At 37.9% G+C, this 26,696-nt stretch overlaps 1 protein-coding gene across 1 annotated transcript in view; it reads right to left on the bottom strand.

Moving 5' to 3' along the window:
* The window catches only part of LOC121387601, a 251,086-nt gene that overhangs the window by 206,051 nt on the left and 18,339 nt on the right, over positions 1 to 26,696 (bottom strand). Inside the window, exons 4-14 of the mRNA XM_041518760.1 lie at positions 24,566 to 24,797; positions 20,306 to 20,449; positions 16,777 to 16,902; positions 16,237 to 16,306; positions 12,120 to 12,241; positions 4,152 to 4,268; positions 2,975 to 3,001; positions 2,202 to 2,267; positions 1,859 to 2,071; positions 986 to 1,132; positions 490 to 499 (exon numbers count right to left, since the gene is read on the bottom strand). Of these exons, the coding sequence (XP_041374694.1) occupies positions 490 to 499; positions 986 to 1,132; positions 1,859 to 2,071; positions 2,202 to 2,267; positions 2,975 to 3,001; positions 4,152 to 4,268; positions 12,120 to 12,241; positions 16,237 to 16,306; positions 16,777 to 16,902; positions 20,306 to 20,449; positions 24,566 to 24,797 (1,274 nt within the window). The remainder of the gene's footprint in view (positions 1 to 489; positions 500 to 985; positions 1,133 to 1,858; positions 2,072 to 2,201; positions 2,268 to 2,974; positions 3,002 to 4,151; positions 4,269 to 12,119; positions 12,242 to 16,236; positions 16,307 to 16,776; positions 16,903 to 20,305; positions 20,450 to 24,565; positions 24,798 to 26,696) is intronic.

Consider the following 26,696-nt stretch of genomic DNA (forward strand, 5'->3'; position numbering starts at 1 on the left):
AGAAATAAACATTGTTAAACCAAGTTCTGCAGTTAGTACTTCCATTGTATAACATAGGGAAAGGTTTTTATATAGGCTATGTCTGTTGACCAATCCCATCTGTTAATATATAAACAGAAATAAACATTGTTAAACCAAGTTCTGCAGTCGTTTGTCGCTAACAATGGCTACAATGGTTTTTTTACGCTACACGTTAAACAGATTGACCACTGCGCGAACCAGTCAAAATAATTTGCAGAACGCTTAACAAACAATAGCTTGGCTATTTGAACTTCGGCTTGGCTTCTGTGAGAAAAATCTCAAGCCTCCAGTGATATGGATCAATCCTAGACCAATCACGCATCAGGTAAGCATTTTACCACTGGGCTACGTCCTGTCTCCGATCAGAAAATGAAAATCTAACGTCACTTTACTGTCACTACACAAGGTGAGCACTTTACCACTGGGTTACATCCTGCCTCCGATCAGAAAAGTAAAATCTAATGTTACTTTACCATCACTACACAAGGTAAGCACTTTACTGTCACTACACAAGGTAAGCACTTTACTGTCACTACACAAGGTAAGCACTTTACCACTGGGCTACACCCTGTCTCCGATCACAAAAAAGAAACCCTAATGTTACTTTACCGTCACTACACTTGGATCAGACAAGCACTTTACCACTGGGCTACACCCCGTCTCCGATCACAAAAAAGAAACCCTAATGTTACTTTACCGTCACTACACTTGGATCAGACAAGCACTTTACCACTGGGCTACACCCCGTCTCCGATCACAAAAAAGAAACCCTAATGTTACTTTACCGTCACTACACTTGGATCAGACAAGCACTTTACCACTGGGCTACACCCCGTCTCCGATCACAAAAAAGAAACCCTAATGTTACTTTACCGTCACTACACTTGGATCAGACAAGCACTTTACCACTGGGCTACGTCCTGTCCCACTCCCTCAGAGAAAAGAAAGCCAAATGTTACTTTACCGTCACTACACTTGGTTGGCATGGCGGTTGTCGTGGGACACATGTAACCTCCAGGGCACTGCTGACACAACGTTGACGACGCGTTCACGTTGTACGATCCCTGGGAGCAGGCGCTCGGTGCACTGCTCGTACTGGCGCACTCGTAGCCTGAAACAAAAAAAGTTAAAGGGGTGCATATTCATTCCATTGGGCGATTGGTAATTGTAAACCAAATGTGTGTGTTCTTTATTGTGATTGGTTAATTACATTCTTTTTCCGGGATCAAATGAAAATAACACCTGGAAAGCTAATGACGTCATTAGAAAGTGACGTCATTAGCAAATGGAACAGGCGAAGTTGACAATTCAAGGGTCTACAGTTAGATTGTAGCCAGGTATTTTTTTCAAGAAATACCAAATATACAGTTCTGTAGAAAAACGATTCAGTTTACAATGGACAAAACCATATAAGTTTTTAGATTTGCGGGCGTTAATGTCTGTTTGATGCCTGCAAATTTTTAATTTTAACCTCCGTTAACGACTTCAGTCAAAAATGATATTTGCAGGATCAAATAGACAATAACACCCACAAATCTAAAAACTCCATATGGTTATCTCGTAATTAAAGAAATTGGACAAATTAGAATCTAAAACAAACTACACAGAAGTCAGTTATTACTTTTTCTTTCATGATTTTTCATTTCCAGTGTCTGTATATTCAGTGTCTTTCTGATCATTTTAATGATTTTGGTACTTCTAATTTTATTTCATTTGCAAATATTTTTTCACAATATGTACAAAATTAATGGAAGGTAAAATCTACAAACAATTAGTCATCTTAACATCTAGTTAAATTTCAGACGTAAATCCTTGCATGACATTTTTTTTTTCTCACCAGCTGGACATGGGGTACAAGCCGTCTGTTGGCCGAGGGAGTACGTTCCACTGGGACAGTCGGAAGACAGTGACGTCGTACAATATTTCCCAGGAGCACATACGGTGCATGATCCACTTCCTGCGGCGGCGAAATATCCCTCTGAACAAGCCAACTCAGCTTCCGAACCGGCGGGACAGTACTTACCAGCGGAACACTGCTGGCATGTCATGGCTGGATAAAAAAGAAAGAAATGTTGAAACTGACGATAAGGAGCCGTCCAAAAGAATACCAGCTCCGAGTACACAATTGCACTGCACCCAGGGGAAGCTGGACAAAAGAATACCGGCCTACCCTATCCCACCCCCGAATACTTGCTGCTGGTGGTCTACTTGGTACTTGGTGACACTGAAGAGGACGTCGTCGTTGACTGCAACAACAACAAGATCGGGAAAAACCCCGGAACAACAGCGCCTTGCCTACCGGTGTGTACACAAATGCACGAGCCTCCCCTGGGTTGTCATGCCATGACCAGAAGCGGTCAGGCCCTTTTTAAGGGCCATATGGGCAACCTAGGGAGACACCACAGCATCATAGAGGTCTAATTAACGAGCTACTCTCGATTCACTAATGTCAAAACCTATATTAGCTCTGGAATTTTCTTTTTGCCCAACCGTTCAAAATTTAGCCCAATTTCCTCAACCCAAATTGTGCACCTTTTCTCTTTGGCATAATACTTTGCTCCATTCCAAATTCAATAGCATCATCACCCCCCGCCTCCGCCTGCTACCGACCACGGTCGGGCTGCTGGTGCTCCCTTGCACCTGCCAGTGCAGGCGGTCCCTCCTCTCCCCCTCCCCCACCTTTCCTGTCCTGGACGGAGGAGCCGGCCGAGGCCAGCTCTTGTGCCCAGGACAGGCGTGTGCTACAACAGCTTGCTCTGAATGTGCACATAAAGCCCTATGACCTGACCTGACGGAAATTTAATAAAAGGAAAAGAAAGGAATGTTTGTTTAACGACACATCAGGACATTTTGTCAGTAGTTACCAGCCTAACACTGCTGGCATGTCATGGCTGGATAAAAAAGAAAGGAATGTTTGTTTAACGACACATCAGGACATTTTGTCAGCAGTTACCAGCCGAACACTGCTGGCATGTCACAGCTGGATAAAAAAGAAAGGAATGTTTGTTTAAGACACATCAGCACATTTTGACAGTAGTTACATTTTGTACCAGCCAAACACTGCTGACATGTCATGGCTGGGGAAAAAAGAATATGGAATATAAAATGGAGGCTGGTACAGGATATAAAATGGAGGCTGGTGTGGAATATAAAATGGAGGCTGGTACAGGATATAAAATGAGGCTGATGTGGGATATAAAATAGAGGCTGGTACAGGATATAAAATGAGGCTGATGTGGGATATAAAATGGAGGTTGGTACAGGATATAAAATGGAGGCTGGTGTGGGATATAAATTGGAGACTGGTACAGGATATAAAATGGAAGCTGGTGTGGGATATAAAATGGAGACTGGTATGGGATATAAAATGGAGACTAGTATGGGATATAAAATGGAGACTGGTATGGGATATAAAATGAAGACTGGTGTGGGATATAAAATGGAGGCTGGTACAGGATATAAAATGGAAGCTGGTGTGGGATATAAAATGGAGACTGGTATGGGATATAAAATGGAGACTAGTATGGGATATAAAATGAAGACGTGTATGGAATATAAAATGGAGACTGGTATGGGATATAAAATGGAGGCTGGTGTGGGATATAAAATGGAGGCTAATACAGGATATAAAATGAAGGCTAGTACGGAATATAAAATGGAGGTTGCTATGGGGTGTAGCTGCTGGCAGACAAAGAGAGAGAGAGAGCTGAAAACAGAGGATGAACTTCATGGTTTTATCACCCATGTTTCTAGATAATCCAATAATCATCATCAATCCCCACCATTCATAAAAGGCTATGTCGTTTTTTATTCCCAATTTTGGACTAAAACATTCCCAATCTGAATGTAGATATTCCATTTGTTTATTATTATATACAGATATATTTTGATATCGATATGTAACACTGGACAAACACCCCTTGCCTCACCCATAACATTTCATAACACAAAATAGATATATTAATTTGAATATGCAAGTACATGTATATGTATAGTATTACTCTTTTAAAATATAACTTGGTTTAACAAGATGAAAATTCCCTCTTCTGTTTTGTAAAACGACACAAAAATTCCCAAAGTCAAAGCCACGGGTGTCAAGTCATATTTTAGAGATAAAATTCTGAACTTACATCCCGAAACACTGAATGTCCCGGTGGCACACTGGCTGGGTGTTGCGGCAGCCGATGTACACTCAAGTCCCGCAGGGCACGGTTTACATGACGTCCAACCTTCAGCTGAGTACTGGTCTGAAAAAACAAAATGTTTAATTAAAATCTGACAAAATTAAACAGGCCTTGATCTTAAAATATTTCTCAGTATAGGATAATGTCCTCAATCTCAGGATTAGTTGCGCTTGTGAATCTCGTTTGAGGCCGTTAGGCCAAAAAGATATTCACGACCGCAACTAATCCTGAAATTGAGGACACTATGCTACTTAAAACAAAGTACACTCACAAAATTCTCCTGCTAACTAATATGTGCACCCAAATATTACATAGCCTACTGGTGACTGAAATTGACAAGAATGTACGTCACTCGAAAGCCACCGTTACGTCATAGTCCGTGCAATACTATTTGAGGATTAGACACGTGCAAATTTATTTGAGTTGTTGAGTGGAACCTACACCAGTGCACACTTGTGAGGTTGGTGAATTGAAAATGACCGAAAAAAGTGATGATGATTTGTTTTTCACAGGAATTAAATTTGGATCCAGAATTTGATATTGTGCCTTTTTCACATTTAGGAGAAATACAGAATTTCAATTTAGGAAATTTAAGTAGTGTTAATTTCGACCGTGAATTAGGTAATTATAGCAGTGCCGGTGAAAGGAATGAAATTAGTTTCGTCAACACGGATACAACAAATTCTGATGACGAGGTATTGCAGGCAGAGAACGGGACACAAGTCAGTGGCTATTCGGGCATACAAGGTAATTGTGTTAATACATGCACTTATTATTTGTCCATTTCAGGATTATCGGGTTATTAAGTTAAATCTGCTCATTTTGTTTCAAATGATATAGGGACGTAGCTCAGTGTTACTGTGTTCGCTCGATTTTTTTTGATTTTTTAAAAAATTATTTATTACTATATTATATATTTTTTTAGTTCTTCTTCTTCTCAATAGTAGTAGCAGCAGCAGCAGCAGTATTTGTTTTAACAAAGAACTTAGCGGGGATGGCTTCTAAAGTGGATAGCAACATCCAGTGGAAAACCCCACATATGCAGCACTCCAAGGCCTCAGCAACACTTTTGACATCCCATGACGAAGAAACATCTGAGCAACCTCGTGACTTTCGTCAGGAACTCAGCGACGGCACCACACTTTCATTCAAATTTTAATGGGGAAATTAAAGAAGAAAACTATTTTGTGCATGAATGTGTTGTTATTGTTGAACCTTTGCTGTCACGTGGTACTTAAAAGCCTCATACAGTTCAACCTCAGATAGTACTGAACTATTTGAGGGTTTCTATACATTATTCAACTAACTGAGGGTTCTGAAACTATTTCAGATGTAGCAATACCTACTAATGTTCACCTAACTTTGTTTTAAGTTTATAAAATCTGGCAGCCATCAGGAAACATGGTCAGTCGTATAATTTCAGTAATGAAACAGAAATAAAACCGTAATTCATACTAGAATTTAAAAAAAGTTTGTTTTGTTTAACGACACCGCTAGAGCACACTGATTTATTAAACATCGGCTGTTGGATGTCAGACATTTGGTAATTCGGACATATAGTCTTAGAGAGGAAACCCACTACATTTTTTCTATTATATGGACCATCCCACGGACAGGACAGCACATACCATGGCCTTTGATATACCAGTCGTGGTGCACTGGCTGGAACGAGAAATAGCCCAATGGGCGCACCGATGGGGATCGATCTCAAACCGACCGCACATCAAGCGAATGCTTTACTACCAGACTACATCCCGCCCCTCATACTAGTATTAAAAAACAAACATTCTGAGAGTACCGCTAAACCAGTACATATCCCCTAACGGTAGCTGCTAAGTTTAAGGGCCATAACTCTGCGACAAATGGGTAAATCACTTTGAAAGTCAAACTTGATCTGTAACAGTACATGGCACAACTGTACACAAAATTTCAGCTTAGTAGACAGGGATTTTTTATATACTGTTTTAAATAAATACGGGAACACATCAAATTGTAGACTAAATTTAATTCACAAGTAGCGTAATAATGTCTGTATTTCATACCAAGTTGTAATGTGGGATTGAATGTCTGTAGTGTTGAATGTGCTGCCTATATGTTACCAGTCAACTTCTGACAATATGAATTGATTTTTGATGCAGTCATTATTTCTTGTTGATATCTGTGTGATCCTTTATTTCTTTCCATCAGTATATATATATATATATATATATATATATATACATATAGGATAGCACATACCACAGCCTTTGATATATTATACCAATTGTTATGCACTGTCTAGGACAAGAAATGGACCTATGGGCTTTCCCAACGGTAATCAATCCTAGACCAACCTCGCATCATGCAAGTCATTTACCACTGGGCTATATCCTGCACATTGTGAGCTTCTGAGAGACTAAATTCTCTACAAGTTATAAATAATAAGCAACACAAGTCTCTTGGGTGGAAAAAGACCTGACACAATGAAAAACAAAATGATTCCACGAATACCGTAATAAAACAAATCAATAAGAATTTTAATCAATAATTAACCACCAGTTGTCTTGGTTTAACAATGTGCAGAGACATGTCAGTCACTCATCTGTGAGTCGCATACGAATATTTACTGTGGGGTGTGTGTTAGTTCTTGTATGCAGGTGGTGTATTACCGTTTGTATTCAACCCTTTGTTAACCAGTATTGCGACATGCTGTTAACCAGTATTGCGACATGCTGTTAACCAGTATTGCGACATGCCTGTATTAGCACCAGTTCCCACTCATAGTGAGTTTTAATGTCTTAATGGGGAAGTGCAACACCACTACATTGGCTTCTCTCAAACTGACCAACTGCAGGTAACTATTAAAGTAACATAACCTAGTTTTAAATGGTACAAATGGACACAAATTCTTACTAATCTGCAAACCTACCACACATTTGGATAAAGTCACAATATTGTGAAACAAGAGTCTGTGACATTGAAATAAGGAAATACTCTTAAAAAGATAATAGAGCTTGTTTATAACCATAATATTGCATCTCATATGTACGTGCATTATTAAATGTATGAAAAATGTATTTCATGGCATTAGAAATGCTAGGCTGACCTAAAACATTTCGATTGAATGGAAATGGATAATCTAAACAATAAAATCTACATACTGTCCAATTTCAATGATCCAAAATGGCTTTAATAGTGAAAAATACACCGTAGTGTTTTAAAAACTAGGGTCTGTCACTGTAACCCACTGTCCTGCCCAGATATCCGAGGTGTATGTCCAGAACAGTATGCTTGCACCTTAATAAAGAGCACATTTATTTATAAATCATCAGCTATTGGATGTCAAACATTTACTAATTTTGTAATAGTCTTAAGAGAGGAAACCAGCTACATTTTTCCATTGGTAACATGGTTTCTTTTATATGCATCATCCCACAGACAGGTTAACACCTACCACAACCTTTGATATATCAGTCGTGGTGCACTGGCTGCAACGAAAAATAGCCTAATGAGCCCACCGATGGGGATCGATCCCAGACTGACTGCCTATCAGCAGAGCTCTTTACCACTGGGCTACATCCCACCCCCATATCCGTCTAAGGTGTAAGATAAAATTTGTTTTGTTTAACGACACCGCTAGATCGGCTATTGGATGTCAAACATTTGGTAATTTTGACATATAGTCTTAAAAAGGAAACTACATTTTTCCATTAGTAGCAAGGGATCTTTTATATGTACCATCCTACAGACAGGATAGCACATACCACGGCCTTTAATATACCAATCAGGGTGCACTGACTGGAATGACAAATAGCCCAATGGGCCCACCGATGGGGATCGAACTCAGACCGACTGCACATCAAACGAGCGCTTTACCACAGGGCCCAGTAACATAAAGCACTCTTAACGCGTACACCATATCAGACGTACACCATGTATAATGTGTGGCATACATCTGATGTAAGTGTTACGAGTGCTTTACCACAGGGCCCAATAACAAAGCACTCGTAACGCGTACATCAGACGTACACCATGTATAATGTGTGGCATACATCTGATGTAAGTGTTACGAGTGCTTTGTGTTAATGGGCCCTGAACCTCAATAAGTAACTGATGTTATAATACGGTAAGTGAAGACCATCTGATCAATAGCCCACTGGCCTACGTCCCACCTTTGAACCTCAATAAGTAACTGATGTTATAATACGGTAAGTGAAGACCATCTGATCAATAGCCCACTGGCCTACGTCCCACCTTTGAACCTCAATAAGTAACTGATGTTATAATACGGTAAGTGAAGACCATCTGATCAATAGCCCACTGGCCTACGTCCCACCTTTGAACCTCAATAAGTAACTGATGTTATAATACGGTAAGTGAAGACCATCTGATCAATAGCCCACTGGCCTACGTCCCACCTTTGAACCTCAATAAGTAACTGATGTTATAATACGGTAAGTGAAGACCATCTGATCAATAGCCCACTGGCCTACGTCCCACCTTTGAACCTCAATAAGTAACTGATGTTATAATACGGTAAGTGAAGACCATCTGATCAATAGCCCACTGGCCTACGTCCCACCTTTGAACCTCAATAAGTAACTGATGTTATAATACGGTAAGTGAAGACCATCTGATCAATAGCCCACTGGCCTACGTCCCACCTTTGAACCTCAATAAGTAACTGATGTTATAATACAGTAAGTGAAGACCATCTGATCAATAGCCCACTGGCCTACGTCCCACCTTTGAACCTCAACAAGTAACTGATATTATAAAACGTTAAATGAAGACCATCTGATCAATAGCCCACTGGCCGACTTCCCACCTCTAAACCTCAATAAGTAACTGATGTTACATTACGGTAAGTGAAGACCGTCTGATCAATAGCCCACTGGCCTACGTCCCACCCCTGAACCTCAACAAGTAACTGATGTTACATTACGGTAAGTGAAGACCGTCTGATCAATAGCCCACTGGCCTACGTCCCACCCCTGAACCTCAACAAGCAACTGATGTTACATTACGGTAAGTGAAGACCATCTGATCAATAGCCCACTGGCCTACGTCCCACCCCTTAACCTCAACAAGTAACTGATGTTACAATACAGTAATTGAAGACCATCTGATCAATAGCCCACTGGCCTACGTCCCACCCCTGAACCTCAATAAGTAACTGATGTTACAATACAGTAATTGAAGACCATCTGATCAATAGCCCACTGGCCTACGTCCCACCTTTGAACCTCAATAAGTAACTGATGTTATAATACAGTAATTGAAGACCATCTGATCAATAGCCCACTGGCCTACGTCCCACCTTTGAACCTCAATAAGTAACTGATGTTATAATACAGTAAGTGAAGACCATCTGATCAATAGCCCACTGGCCTACGTCCCACCTTTGAACCTCAATAAGTAACTGATGTTATAATACAGTAAGTGAAGACCATCTGATCAATAGCCCACTGGCCTACGTCCCACCTTTGAACCTCAATAAGTAACTGATGTTATAATACAGTAAGTGAAGACCATCTGATCAATAGCCCACTGGCCGACTTCCCACCTCTGAACCTTAATAAGTAACTGATGTTATAATACGGTAAGTGAACACAGTCTGATCAATAGCCCACTGGCCGACTTAACCAACAGTCCATACACTCCTCTAACAAAGACATGAACCTAAACAAAACTACAAATATATATTTTTCCGAACAATCAATCATCATTGATGACAATCGTGAGCATTGTATGTAACACAATATTAAAACAACCAATCAATACACCAATCAATGGTCTAAATAATTGACGGTAATTGTAATCGTTTGTTCTCCTGTGCACGCACTGCTGCAAAAACGCTGTGTCAAGTACCAGAATGCTGTCACAGGGGCCTTAACGGTGCGGTGCTTCGAACAACATCAGGCTTACAGTTCCAATATGTACAGTAGGGAGAAAACAAATTCAGAATCGTATATTGATTAGTTTGCAGGCTTCAGACATCGTTAGACAATTTTAAAACATTTTTATGTAAATAGAAGTTGCTGATCAAAGTTAAAGATGGGTTTTTTTTAATGACACCACTAGAGCACATTGATTTATTACTCATCAGCCATTAGATGTCAGTTTGGTGATTATATGTGTAGTCTTCAGAGAAAATCTGCTACATTTTTCTTCTATCTTTTATATGTACTTTCCCACAGACATATTTCTCAGTCCAACCAGTGCTCCACAACTGGTGTAACAAAGGCTGTGGTATGTACTATCCTGTCTGTAGGATGACATATACAAAAGATCCCTTGCTGCTAATCTCAAAGAATAGCCATGAAATGGCAACAGCAGGTTTCCTGTCTCAATATCTGTGTGGTCCTTAACCATATGTCTGACACCATATAACCGTAAATAAAATGTGTTAAGTATGTCGTTAAATAAAACATTTCCTTCCTTCCCAGATAGGACAGCACATACCATAGTCTTTGATGATTAATTAATCAATGTGCTCCAGTGGTGTCATTAAACAAAACAAACAAACTGTTATCTTTTATATGTACTTTCCCACACACAGGACAGCACATACGACAGCCTTTGATACACTAGTGATGGGGCACAAGTTGTGTTGAGGGGATTTGATCCCATGATGCAAGCACTTCAGGAGGGGAACACAAACACAATTAAAAAATTGGTCCACTGAGGGGGTTTGATCCTATGATGCCAGCACCTCAGGCGAGCACTCTACTGAGCTTGATTGTGCCCAGTCACCATAAAAGACAAACTTGACCTGTAACTCTACATGATAAAGCTTAGCCCGAGTACTCTGCTGAGTGCTCCAAAGCTAGTCAGAGACATGGACGGTTATAAATCGCTCTCTCAGCCAGAAATATAGAGGATACTCCCCGAGTGTCTTGTGATATCATAATTTGATAAAAGTATGAAATCTGAGGCTTGCCGAGGATTTTTATACTTTTATCAATGAGTGCTGGTAAATTATGATATCACAAGACACGAGGGGTATATTCTTTTTATCATCCATTATCATTCTTTTTATTTGCGACAATTGTATATATATAATGTCAATAATGTGGGTTGAATGTCACATTATTTGGCAATGGTAGACTCATTAACTAGCAGAATGACAGTGGCATGACGTCACTAATGATAGGTTTAGCGCTGAAACATACATAGTGACATAACAAAAGAAGCGATATCTCCTAAGGAGAATATCGCAGGAGATATCGCAAATTATAGTGCTAGCGATATCTCCTACAAAAGTATTTAATGGATGATAAAACTGTATAGCATTCTGGTTAAATCTGTAGGTGCTGTCAGGTTTCTTCCTGTAAGTGTCTGTATTAGTGATTAATATGTGAAATATTTGTTATTGGCAAACTCTAAAATAATCAATGTAATGGTATTTAGCATCAAACATAGGGTTATTGTTTTATTAGAATGGGAATCTTTGCCTACCCAGTGGTAGGCAGCCATTCCGTGTTTTCGCTATAAAGTTATCTCTGATGACAGAGAGTGACCATAACCATCCAAATGTCCATCTAGTTCTCAAACAGCAGAGTACTCAGGCTTGATAAAGAAGGAAATGCATGATTTAACGACACACTCAACACATTTTACTCACGGTTATATGCCCTTGGACATATGGTTAAACACCACAGAGATTTTGAGAGAGAAAACCTGCTGTCGCCACTTTATGGGCTACTCTTTTCGATTAGCAGCAATGGATCTTTTATAATGCACCATCCCATAGACAGGATAGTACATACCACGGTCTTTGTTACACCAGTTGTGGAGCACTGGCTGGAATGAGAAATAGCCCAATGGGTCCACCGATGTGGATCGATCCTAGACCAATCACGCATCAAGCGAATGCTTTAACACTGGGCTACGTCCCATACATTTGAATGCTTTACAAAATATTAAACTCACTTGAAGGGCAGTCCAAGGGGTCCGCTGTGATGGTAGAGCAGTACTTTCCGGCTGGACAACGGGTGCAGGAAGCACTTCCCAGTGTTGCATAGTAACCACTGACACACGATGTTGGGGTCAGACTGTAAATAAAAAACAATGTACAAAACATGTCTACTGATTCAGACTCAGTGATATACAAAAAAAAAGAAGAAAAAAAAAGTTTGCTTTGTTTAACGACACCACTAGAGCACACTGCATTATTAATCATCAGCTATTGGATGTCAAACATTGGGTAATTTTGACATAGTCTTAAGAGAGGAAACCTACATTTTTCCACTAGCAGCAAGGATCTTTTATATGCACCATCCCACAGACAGGATAGCACATATCACAGCCTTTGATATACCAGTCGTGGTGCATTGACCGGAACAGAAAGAAATGTTTTATTTAACGACGCACTCAACACATTTTATTTACGGTTATATGGCGTCAGACATATGGTTATGGACCATACAGATTTTGAGAGGAAACCCGCTGTCGCCACTTCATGGGCTACTCTTTCCGATTAGCAGCAAGGGATCTTTTATTTGCGCTTCCCACAGGCAGGATAGCATAAACCATGGCCTTTGTTGAACCAGTTATGGATCACTGGTCGGTGCAAGTGGTTTACACTTACCCATTGAGCCTTGCGGAGCACTCACTCAGGGTTTGGAGTTGGTATCTGGATTAAAAATCCCATGCCTCGACTGGGATCTGAACCCAGTACCTACCAGCCTGTAGACCGATGGCCTAACCACGACACCACGAGACCGGTGTCATATCAGAAGAGTGAAACAAACAGGTAAATGACCAGACCCCCAATCCTATTGGAGGCTGGGCTCAGGGTAGGCGTGTTCGAAACCCCAGTGTTATATGAGCATGTTAAATTAGTTACTGTAAAATACTTTATTTTTACAGGTTAAAATTTTTGAGATTTATTGAAAATGAGTCAGTTTGTGAGAATATATTTTTGCGAATTCCCATCCTTCCCCCAATATAAAAATGTACCGGTTCTGATGTTAATTATTTTGACGTTTATTGTTTACAAAATACTGTAAGCTTAAGCAAGATGCTTAGGCTACCCTGTGCTCTTTTTTACAATTCTCAAACTTGTTATAAGGCACAATGCTAGCTCAAGTTTGACTTAAACATTATTTATTACTGTCAAAATACTCGTTCAGTATGGTTTATTATTGACCAACAGTCAAATAAAACCTTTAGTGTGAAAGTCCAATATGAACTACGAGTATAGTATCGCTACAGCATACAAGCCCAACCCGGATTTTGTTCACTTCCACATTTTAACAAACTGTGGTGTTTACTTCCATTTCTTAAACACGTGTGTATTGCTTTCATTGCCAGCACTTATGGCCTGGTGCAAATAAGACTCAATTTTCTTTTCTCCAGTATATTTTAGCTGCTGAAAATTACTATTAATGTGATATTGATGGTTCTTTGTTGTCAATTAATTTGTATGTACCCAATTGATATATGTTTCAAATTTCAGACAAATCACACTAACGGAAGTAAAGATACTTGGCAACAAAGTTGACAAAACCTGTGAAAAACAGCAACTTTTTGCGTGACAAGCATATTTTATAAAAATTACAATTATGTGCAAATTAAAATAACACACTTCCTTAAGTGAATATGATATATGCTTATATAGAGTAATTACCGCAAAATTTGTAATCGCAAAAATCAATGAAATCAGTCAATAAATAAGATTTCTGTGGTACATTTTCGAAAATTGGGTAATTGTCTAAAAAAAAAACTTTTTTCACATTTTACTTGTTTCTGCATGAATAGAAATTAATATAAATCAGTTATTTGTGCCTAATATGAGTAGTTTCATAACAAATGTAGTGATAATGTAAATAACTAGTGTAGTTTATCCTTTCTATGCTTGTCACACACTCTACTCGTATCCTTTGGTAGCATGTAACACCTGTCCCAACCATAACGGTGGTGGTTCTTCCTTATATATTGTTGTGTAGAATACTATATAGTTACACTATTCATCCAATTCTCTTGCACTCATTTCCTTAACCCATTATTATTATTTTCTCTTACAGTGGGCTTAATTCTCAAAGACAGTTCCAGACTAAGGTCTCTAAACTAGTGGTGTCCCAACCATAACGCTTCTGTCCCAACCATAACGGCAACAATATAGATTTTCTTTTTAGCAATAATATCACTTTACATGTCTCTAAAAGCTACCAAATTTAATAGCAGTGAATGTTTCAAACATGTTTTTATGTCATAAGAAGATTATAAGGTACCAATCCATTGTAATTAAATGTTTGTTAGAATACTAAACAAATTTTGGTTACTTAAATGTAATTGAACAAGGTATCATTTACAACCGACAGATGCTAGTAGAGTAAATGCTTTGTCAATTATATAAGTTATATAAGAAGTGCCTAAATATAAGGAAATTTACAAAGAAAACACAAAATAAAAGTCACAATTAAATATGTATAAACATAATGTGGTTGCCGTTATGGTTGGGACAATTATGCATTGGAGTGGCAATATATGGATAATCATAGATTAAATGGACACTGTTGGTGTTTTGATTGAGTAGTTAAGCTGTTTTATACTTCGTGTGCACATGCATTACAAGTATGTGGGTATCCAATACACATTTAGATTTATTGACAAAGTTCAGTTTATGTTCAATCATTTGTACATTTTTTCATTGAAAGCACCAAATATTTGCTGTATGAAGGTTATGCATTCTAAAATACATTCAAATGAGGTACCAAACATTATTTAGTGAATAATGTGTGTATATGTTACAAAAAATGGATTGTGAACAATTCTTTTGAAGCTACAGTTTGTTGTTTATTATTGTGTCCCAACCATAACGGTCCAGGGTAACGCTAAGGATGTGGGCATTTGAGTGGCAATGTATGGCTAATCATAGATTAAATGGACACTAAGTACATAATTGAGTAACTTTGAGCTATTTTTATGTTGTCCGGGTATTTAGTTCTGTGAAAGTTTAATTGTCTTTCATTTGACATTTTGGGAGGTGTTTAAAATGTCACAGTTCTTTGAAATAACACTTCTATGATCACATTTATGTGAGTTTTTAGGAAGCTAGGATTGTTTTAAATGATTATCATATGAATGTATTATATGTTTTTATGATAACAGTAATAAAATGTCAACTATTAAATGTTAATTTGTTCAAATTAATTCCTATTGTAAAGCACGTGTCCCAACCATAACGGTGTAATCCTATTCAGAGTGAAATATTCAAGAGCTTATATTCATGCACTTACAAGAGATATCTTCTTCAAATTTTCAGGAAGTTTAAGTAAGCATGTCCAGAATTATAGTTAAGACATTTTTACTAATCTAAATATGTGCCTTGTTATTTTAAAAAACATTCCAGAATTCCAGTTTCTAAAAATACATATAATTTTCTATGTAAAATGTCAATATTTTTTATCAGCAACCATTTATAGATGTATAGATGATTATAAAATTGCATTAGGTCCATGCCAACATATCAACACTAAAAAAAACCTTGAAGATAATAAATAAAACTTGTATTATTAACTAGTCAGAATATTACAATGAAATTATGAAAAGGTATCCATTGTATTCAAAATAGATACAAATTTTCCTAGTTCTATACATCTTAGCCACAAAATTTATTTTTGTCATCAAAATATATACTATTCCCCTGTTCAAATTGCTGAAAATCTGACTATTTGTTAAAGTTGAATTTTTAGTCAAACGTCACACTTTATTTGCACCAGGCCTTATAAACAAAAACCATACAAAATTTCATATCATGCAATATACTGTCTTTACTTTAATATCGCTTCTTGATACAAAGTCATATGTGTCGCATAATTACTACTATAGTCCCGTGCAGTGGAAACTGAGGAAGTCTCAGATCTGATTGAACAAGACTACATTTATTTATTTATTTTTAAAGTCCAATTTTCGTCAGCCTTTAATTTCACGTGAAATTTATTTTCACCAATTTTATTCAAAAGGGGAAAAACGCGAAAATAAATTCCATGCGAAAATAAAGTATTTTATAGTAGTTAGTTAGAAAATGTCCGAAACAACTTACGTGGGATTGGTACATTGTTTTCCTGCAGGACATGGATCACAGCTGGCTTTGTTTGTGTCAGGCACTTTGTCTGTCAAATAAGAGAACAAATTATTAGGATGGATGGATGGGTTTTTATTGGATGGATGGATGGATGATGGACGGACAGATGGGTGGGTATGTAGGTCAGATGAATTGGGTGAATGGATGAACGGAAGGATGGATGGACGGATGGATGGATGGATGGATGGATGGATGGATGGATGGATGGATGGATGGATGGATGGATGGATGGATGGATGGATGGATGGATGGACAGATGGATGGACAGACGGACGGACAGACGGATGGATGGATGTATAGATGGACGGATGGCAGACAAAACAGAATCATGGATAAATGTAAACACTTATGAATAGACAGACAGGAAAGACAGATAAATAAATTATTTAACTAAATGACATTTAATTTAGTGTTCATATCGGATCATTATTAATAAAAACATTTGTTAGATTTTGAGATGGAACTGAAAATAAGAGATAAAATGCATATTTATATTACCTGTAGCACATAATGTACAACTGGTACTCCCGAGAGGAGCAACATAACCCGAGGAGCAGTCTACCGGTGTTGCCGTGGCATTGGTACAGTACTTTCCTTCAGGGCAGGCGTCACAGGAACTTTTACCTGTACACAAGTAAAATCACAAAGTGAAAAAATTTCTTATACAGTGGATTTTTTAAATCCATGTGCTTGAACAGTAAAAAAACAAAATCCAGTGAGTTACTGTTGAGCTCAGTGAATCAGCTCCCAGTTGAGTTTATATCCCAGTACTGACAAAACAAAGTTATATTTCTGAAATTTAACTTGATGTTCATGATCTTTCAGAAACCAACTAGTGTTATGGGTGTGTACTATTTTAAGAAACCAACTATGGACTACTAGTTGATTTTACTGTTGTGATGTGTACTGTACAGACCTTAAGAAACCAACTATGGGCTGCTAGTTGATTTTATCATTGTCATGTGTACTGTACACTAGGTTGCTAGATGATTTTACCGTTGTGTCATATTCTGTACCAACTTTAAGAAACCCACTATAGAATACTGGTTGATTTTGTTGCCGTGACTTGTACTATACACTTTACGAAACCAACTATGGGCTGCTAGTTGATTTTGTTGCCGTGACTTGTACTATACACTTTACGAAACCAACTATGGGCTGCTAGTTGATTTTGTTGCCGTGACTTGTACTATACACTTTACGAAACCAACTATGGGCTGCTAGTTGATTTTGTTGCCGTGACTTGTACTATACACTTTACAAAACCAACTATGGGCTGCTAGTTGATTTTGTTGCTGTGACTTGTACTATACACTTTATGAAACCAACTGTGAGGTGTTAGTTGATTTTACTGTTGTGATGTGTACTGTACATACTTTAATAAACCATCTATGGGCTGCTAGTTGATTTTACTGTTGTGATGTGTACTGTACATACTTTAATAAACCAACTATGGGCTGCTAGTTGATTGTACTGTTGTGATGTGGACTGTACCAACTTTAAGAAACCCACTATAGACTACTGGTTGATTTTGTTGCTGTGACTTGTACTATACACTTTACGAAACCAACTATGGGCTGCTAGTTGATTTTGTTGCCGTGACTTGTACTATACACTTTACGAAACCAACTATGGGCTGCTAGTTGATTTTGTTGCCGTGACTTGTACTATACACTTTACGAAACCAACTATGGGCTGCTAGTTGATTTTGTTGCTGTGACTTGTACTATACACTTTATGAAACCAACTGTGAGGTGTTAATTGATTTTACTGTTGTGATGTGTACTGTACATACTTTAATAAACCATCTATGGGCTGCTAGTTGATTTTACTGTTGTGATGTGTACTGTACATACTTTAATAAACCAACTATGGGCTGCTAGTTGATTGTACTGTTGTGATGTGGACTGTACCAACTTTAAGAAACCCACTATAGACTACTGGTTGATTTTGTTGCCGTGACTTGTACTATACACTTTACGAAACCAACTATGGGCTGCTAGTTGATTTTGTTGCTGTGACTTGTACTATACACTTTACGAAACCAACTATGGGCTGCTAGTTGCTTTTGTTGCCGTGACTTGTACTATACACTTTACGAAACCAACTATGGGCTGCTAGTTGATTTTGTTGCTGTGACTTGTACTATACACTTTATGAAACCAACTGTGAGGTGTTAATTGATTTTACTGTTGTGATGTGTACTGTACATACTTTAATAAACCATCTATGGGCTGCTAGTTGATTTTACTGTTGTGATGTGTACTGTACATACTTTAATAAACCAACTATGGGCTGCTAGTTGATTGTACTGTTGTGATGTGGACTGTACCAACTTTAAGAAACCCACTATAGACTACTGGTTGATTTTGTTGCCGTGACTTGTACTATACACTTTACGAAACCAACTATGGGCTGCTAGTTGATTTTGTTGCTGTGACTTGTACTATACACTTTACGAAACCAACTATGGGCTGCTAGTTGCTTTTGTTGCCGTGACTTGTACTATACACTTTACGAAACCAACTATGGGCTGCTAGTTGATTTTGTTGCTGTGACTTGTACTATACACTTTATGAAACCAACTGTGAGGTGTTAATTGATTTTACTGTTGTGATGTGTACTGTACATACTTTAATAAACCATCTATGGGCTGCTAGTTGATTTTACTGTTGTGATGTGTACTGTACATACTTTAATAAACCAACTATGGGCTGCTAGTTGATTGTACTGTTGTGATGTGGACTGTACCAACTTTAAGAAACCCACTATAGACTACTGGTTGATTTTGTTGCTGTGACTTGTACTATACACTTTACGAAACCAACTATGGGCTGCTAGTTGCTTTTGTTGCCGTGACTTGTACTATACACTTTACGAAACCAACTATGGGCTGCTAGTTGATTTTGTTGCTGTGCCTTGTACTATACACTTTATGAAACCAACTGTGAGGTGTTAATTGATTTTACTGTTGTGATGTGTACTGTACATATTTTAATAAACCATCTATGGGCTGCTAGTTGATTGTACTGTTGTGATGTGGACTGTACCAACTTTAAGAAACAAACTATAGACTACTGGTTGATTTTCTTGCTGTGACTTGTACTATACACTAAGAAACCAACTATGGGCTGCTAGTTGATTTTGTTGCTGTGACTTGTACTGTACACTTTAAGAAACCAACTATGAGGTGTTAGTTGATTTTACTGCTGTGATGTGTACTGTACATACTTTAATAAACCATCTATGGGCTGCTAGTTGATTGTACTGCTGTGATGTGGACTGTACAGACTTTTAAGAAACCAACTATGGGTTGTTAGTTGATTGTACTGTTGTGATGTGGACTGTACAGACTTTAAGAAACCAACTATGTTTAACAACACCCCAGCAAAACACAATACACAAGCTATTGGGTGTAAAACAAAGGTACATGTAAGTACTGTTTAATGACTTTCGTTCATGATTACCAGTCTAATTTTCTTGTAATCTGTGGACTGGTGCAGTTAACAAATGTAAGAACATAACAAAAATATAATACAGGTATTCATATAATATGAGTTTATAATACTACCTTTTCAATCATGAATTTAAGCATCCAATAAAAAAAAATATATTAAAAAGGATTTCACAGTACATGAAAATAGTTATTACAGCGTTGACTGAATGAATGAAGGAAGGATATTTTTATTTAACAACGCACTCAACACATTTTAATTACGGTTATATGGCATGAGACATATGGTTAAGGACCACACATATATTGAGAGGAAACCTGCTGTCGCCACTTCATGGGCTACTCTTTTTGATCTTTTATATGCACCATCCATGGCCTTTGCTACACCAGTTGTGGAGCACTGGCTGGAACGAGAAATAGTTCAATGACCCCACCAAAAGGGATCAATCCTAGATCGATCACGCATCAGGCGAGCGCTCTACCACTGAGCTACATCCCGCCCCATAATGAAAATGATTTCACAGTACATGAAAATAGTTATATTACAGAGTCGACTGAATGAAGCCCTATTACCTGCCGTCGCCGCATATGTCCCGGGTGAGCAAGGCGTACAGTCACCTTGACCCTGGACACTGGCAAACCCTGCGCTACACATGACGGGCGCCTGTCTGTTCGGACACTCAGACCCTGCTGGACACTGCTGGCATGTCGTCTGACCTGGAATAAAAAATGTTTTTTTTCATTTTAAATCCAATTATAATCATAATACGGGTAGTTAAACATATATTAGCATCCTGTAGTACTGTCAAAGCAATATACAGTGAAATCCCTCTAAACCGGACACTCTCAGGACCAAGTAAAATGTCCAGTTTTAAGAGGTATCTGATTTAGAGAGGTTATTTTTTTGTACTGAGTTTTAAAAAAGACTGAGAAAAATGTCTGGTTTTGGAGGAATTCTGGTTTACAGAGGGTCCATTTTTGAGACGTTTCACTGTATGTCTCCTAATGCACAAAAAAAAAAATTGTATCTCGTAAGTTGAAGGTCCATAATTCTATCAAAAATGGGCCAATGCTAGGCTTGGGTACCGCGAAAAAAACCGTACCGCGGTATACCGCGGTTTTTGGTAATGTACCACGGTATACCACGGTAATAACAGCATACTAATCACTGCGATTCAGTAATACAATAATTGCGCAACATACAATGTCATTTATGAGCCTTTGAACGTAGGGGTCAAACGCATATGACATACTACAATGATATACCTACCAGTACAGATTTTGACTGATTCAGTTTACACTCTATTTCCTCTAAAGTTGAGTAAGCATTAAGCAGGACTAAAAATCTCATTTAGAGAATAGCCAATACTTATAGGTAGAACATAGTTGTAGAGCCGTGTTGTATTTTAAGACCTTATAATGTAAATGAAATAAACATAACAGATGAATAAAAGTCTCTTTATGTTTTCAGTTTTCTATAATTATTATTGTTCAAGTTAGTTCAAGTTAAATCGTCTTAACATCAATTTAGTTTTAAGAATAAAAAACTTCATAGACCTATATTTGTCTGAATAAACCATGTAGTGTGTCAATTTCAGTCATTATTATCTAGATTACTAAATTTATTTTATGTTCTTGTTTACAAACATTAGTGCATTAGTGATTAATATGTGAAATATTTGTTATCGCGAACTCAAATATTATCAATGTAATGGTATTTAACGTCAAACATAGGATCATTGTGGTATTAGAGCGGGAATCTTTGCCTGGCCGGTGGTAGGCAGAAATTCTGTGTACTCGTTATCTCCGACTGAGAGAGCAGCTGTAACTGTTCAAATGTCCGTCTAGTTCTAGAACAGCAGCGTAGGCCTTCTTGGGCTAACCACTTATGATGGAATGAGTTACTTGAGAACAGGTCCAACCAAACCATCACTGCCTACAGAGTGACAATCGGACATTTGGGACATACGTTTTAAGCTACGTTTACTAGCACAAGTATTTCAAATCGATTTATAATAATTGTTTTGTGTTTCCAACTAGCTATTACTACCTATGTTAATATGTTACGGTTAAACAGCGTTTATGACAAAATAAACAAATAAATAATAATTAAAAAAAAAAATTAGTAATAAAAAATAGTGTTTTACGTAACACTGTTCAGTACACTTACCACCACCTGTAACGCTACAAAACGTTTGGACATACACCCACCCCTCCAGTGTTACGTAATATTTGAATGACCCTTGATGTCTAGGCCGGGCCGTAGCCCAGTGGTAAAACACTCGGTTGGACGCGTGGTAGGTCTAGGATCGATCCAAGTCGGTGGGCCCATTTATGTATGTGCATCACGACTGGTATAGCAAAGGTCGTGGCATGTGCTACTAATGAGAAAATGTAGTGGGTTTCCTCTCTAAGACTATATATCAAAATTACCAAACGTTTGACATTCAGTAGCCGATGTTTTTGTTCTGCTCTATATAAAGATAAAAAATATAACCTGTGCCACCCCACTAGAGGCTCTGCATACGTCCCCAACCCTCCAGATATCGTGCCAATTTCACAGGCCCAATGGGCTATATATATAAGCTATGTGCTATGGGTCTGTATCTTTAATCTCTTTGGTAATGAATTCATGTTCATAGAAGAAAAATAATTTAGAAACAAAATAGCCACACTGGCAGTATTTTATTTTATGAATGCAAATGAGATAGTTAGGCTTTCGTGGGGGGGTTTTAAAGTATGTAACTCCCTTCCTCCTAACTTATATGTATGTTTTAAACTGAATACTGTTGATAATTGTTTTCGTATCCAACTCAAGATTATAGCCAGTCACCCAAAACAAAGACAAAGAAAACGTCATTGTATGATATTGTTCTCAAAACATTGGCGTGTGACAGTCTTTCAGACTTTCACAACTGGAAAAAAACGTGTTCAGTTTCATAAATTCATTGCAACTTGATCCGAGACTTTTGTATGTTTATCTACCAGGGGTGGAGGGATTATCATGCCTGTTCTAATATTATATAAGTAGACATAGCATCAATAAATTATAATTCCCCCACTGAATATGTTTAAAATTAAATCTGTAAACTTTGAAAATTTCAACTAATAATGATTGTGTATATGTGAGAAACAATATGTAATCCTCTTCAACGCACCCACTTCAGTAAAATGAACTCAACCACGTGACCTAGATTTTACAACATTATCTGATACGACAAAACGCTAGAAACGTGAGAAATAAAAAGTAAACGTTGTTTTAGCTAGTAATAAAACATTCAGTATCAACAATGCAACATGTTTTGAACAGTATTTCTTATTATTTGATCGCATTTTGTAGCTTTACGAGAAGCACTTCACTATTGAATAGTAGACTGTCACCCGAACATGCAAATGGCGCTTATGCATACTGCGAGGCATATCTGTCGAACAAAATTGGTTGAAAGCATGTTTGGTGACTAAAAATCGACATTAAAAAACTTTCTTAATATTTTTTCGGTACAGTAAACAAACATACCGGTACGTACCACGACAGAAAAAAATACCGGTATACCGGTATACCGCACACCTCTAGCCAATCCTCATGAAAGTTAAATGTTAAAAGTTCATTTTCTGTAACGACACCACTAGAGCACACTGATGTATTAAACATCACCTATTAGATGTCAAACATTAGGTAATTTCGACATATAGTCTTAGAGAGGAATCCTGACCTAGGTAATAAGTTATTATGTCTTCAAGTTTTTTTCTTCTTTTAAATAGACAAATATTAAGAAGCATTCTGAGAGTCCAGCTCTTTCTCTCATGTAGGCCATCGGTCTACAGGCTGGTAGGTACTGGGTTCGGATCCCAGTCGAGGCATGGGATTTTTAATCTAGATACCGACTCCAAACCCTGAGCGAGTGCTCCGCAAGGCTCAATGGGTAGGTGTAAACCACTTGCATCGACCAGTGATCCATAACTGGTTCAACAAAGGCCATGGTTTGTGCTATCCTGCCTGTGGGAAGCACAAAAAAAGATCCATTGCTGCCTGTCGTAAAAGAGTAGCCTATGTGGCAACAGCGGGTTTCCTCTAAAAAGACAGTGCCAGAATGACCATATGTTTGACGTCCAATAGCCGATGATAAGATAAAAAATCAATGTGCTCTAGTGGCGTCGTTAAATAACAACAAACTTTACTTTACTTTCTCTCATGATATTGTGGGGGGTTTTCATCTGGCGACTAAAACATTTTATGCCATCTATATAAAAATACAAGTAGGCGCCATATGACAGAAAGGTTAATGTGGAGGTCTGTAAATAACCCATTGGTTTGAAGTTACTTGTGGAAGTTGCACGGTGCCACGTGTATAACAGCAACACGAGGCAGTGCTCAGGCATGAGGACTGCTAACTGAAACCTTTTGTGGTCGACCTATGTTGATTTTTTACACGATACTTGTCAGTGTTTCTGCCACAAATAATTTTTGGGTATGGCGCTATGGAACTGAATGCAATTACAATCAACAGGGGGTATGGGGAGCCTCCCCTAGAAAGAAAATGGGTTACGTTTTGGGTTAAGAAAATCATACATTAATGATAAGAGTAATTAATTTTGTTAAAAGGTTAACTTTAAAAAGACATCTGTAAAACAAATCTGGGTATGGCCCCATACCCGTTTTACCCTTAGGCAGAAACCCTGCTTGTCAGTTGAGAGCACTCCCTAAAATTAGTAGTCAAATGACCCTCTCGATAATGTTGTATTTTTCCAACAGTGTACTGAACTGCATGGAGTAATTAACGGTGGTGTGTAACATTTAGCATAACGGTTAACAATTGTGGATTGTGTCCTCACCTGTCGTAGACGTGTACTCTCCATCGCTACACAGGGTGGGCGACGCATCTTTCACCGGACACATGGAGCCGACAGGGCAGTCTGTGCAAGCGGTCGCTCCACTCGGTGAGTACTGCCCCGTACCACAGTCAACCGGCGTGCTGGTACCGTCCGTCTGGCAGGCCTTACCGGCAGGGCAGGCCTTACAGCTTGTTGAACCGGCAACATCTGCATACTGTCCTGGGGGACATGCCTGAAAACAAAACAAAAATGGAAAAAACTTAGAACATTTAATTTAATTTAATTTCTCAGAATTTATTTAGTTAATCAGTTTGAATCTCATATATTGTTGTGCCTGGTGGACATTTTGCTTTTGCTAACTGTGTTACCCTCACTAAATAAAGAATTTATTATTATTATTATTATTATTATTATTATTATTATTATGTTGACAGTCTTATGTACTGGATTCATTTTATCAAGAAAACCATATGTTACGATATTTGTGATTCTTTTATTGAACATTCAGTACATTATTATACAGGCAATGCACTGTTTAATTTTTGGGTAACACTTGGAGTTCACGCACCTAATTTTCAAAACTATCTTAGCGCTACGAAATCATAAAACAATCTTAAGCTATGACGTCACTTTAGCATGTGTTATAGTGATGTCAGAGCCTATGATGATTTTACGATTTTGTAGAGCTAAGATATCTTGGAAAATATGGGCTCTGGACTCATAGAGAGAGGTTTTAATTAATATACTAAGCTTATGCCTGTTAGCCAATTCCAAAACCGCATATTTTAAATAAATAATGTTTAAATCAAAATGATATCAGACGGTCTAATTTTTACAGCAGTAGTGCAATGATTTCCTGTGAGATATGACACTAATATTACTATTTTTATAAACAATCCTGCATTCAATTGACAGTGAATAAATATATAGAATATATATATATGTCTGTGTCTGTGTGTCTGTGTGTGTGTCTGTGTGTGTCTGTGTCTGTCTGTGTCTGTGTGTGTGTGTGTGTGTGTGTGTGTATGTCTATGTCTGTGTCTGTGTGAGTGTGTGTGTGTGTGTGTGTGTGTCTGTGTGTGTATGTGTGTATGTGTGTATGTCTATGTCTGTTTGCGTGTGCGTGTCTGTGTCTGTGTGCATGTCTGTGTCTGTGTGTGTGTGTGTGTGTGTGTGTGTGTGTGTGTGTGTGTGTGTGTGTGTGTGTGTGTGTGTGTGTGTGTCTGTGTCTATGTGTTTTCCAGGTTAAATCACTGAGGTTTTATTCAAATCATAACATAACTGTAATACATAGTTATTTTTAATAAGATCTACAATGTAATGCCAGTGACCAATACACAGAGAAAACAAATTGTTTTTCTAGGTGAAATCACTTTGATGTTTTCTTCAAATCATAATCGGCTTACAGGTTCTCAGTGAAATTAAGTCAGGCATAAACATTTGTAATTTGTCAATATACAAGATTCCTGATAAAATTACTTAAATCGATGAAATTAATAGAGAGAGATTACAAAATGAAATTATCTTATTATCAATGTTGTTTTAATCAATCACATCAGGGTTTCAGCTTGAGAATTTGTTACAGCAATTCTATAATGTATTTGTCAATGTCACTGGCAAAATGCTCGACGACAGCAATCCTATAATGTATTTGTCAATGTCACTGGCAAAATGCTCGACGACAGCAATCCTATAATGTATTTGTCAATGTCACTGGCAAAATGCTCGACGACAGCAATCCTATAATGTATTTGTCAATGTCACTGGCAAAATGCTCGACGACAGCAATCCTATAATGTATTTGTCAATGTCACTGGCAAAATGCTCGACGACAGCAATCCTATAATGTATTTGTCAATGTCACTGGCAAAATGCTCGACGACAGCAATCCTATAATGTATTTGTCAATGTCACTGGAAAAATGCTCAACGACAGCAATCCTATAAAGTATTTGTCAATGTCATAGACAAAATGAACCAAACAGTATAAAATTACAAGAAAACATAATTGGTTTATTGGTTAATTTTTGCAACACATGTCTCTACATTTACATGTACCAATTACTTCATAAATTAATAATGCTTGGTTTTCACTTGCCTTAGCATTTTGATGAGTGCGATTTTTCACTCGC

Source organism: Gigantopelta aegis, chromosome 13 (assembly GCF_016097555.1).
Source record: "Gigantopelta aegis isolate Gae_Host chromosome 13, Gae_host_genome, whole genome shotgun sequence".
In the NCBI taxonomy this organism is placed as follows: Eukaryota; Metazoa; Mollusca; class Gastropoda; order Neomphalida; family Peltospiridae; genus Gigantopelta; species Gigantopelta aegis.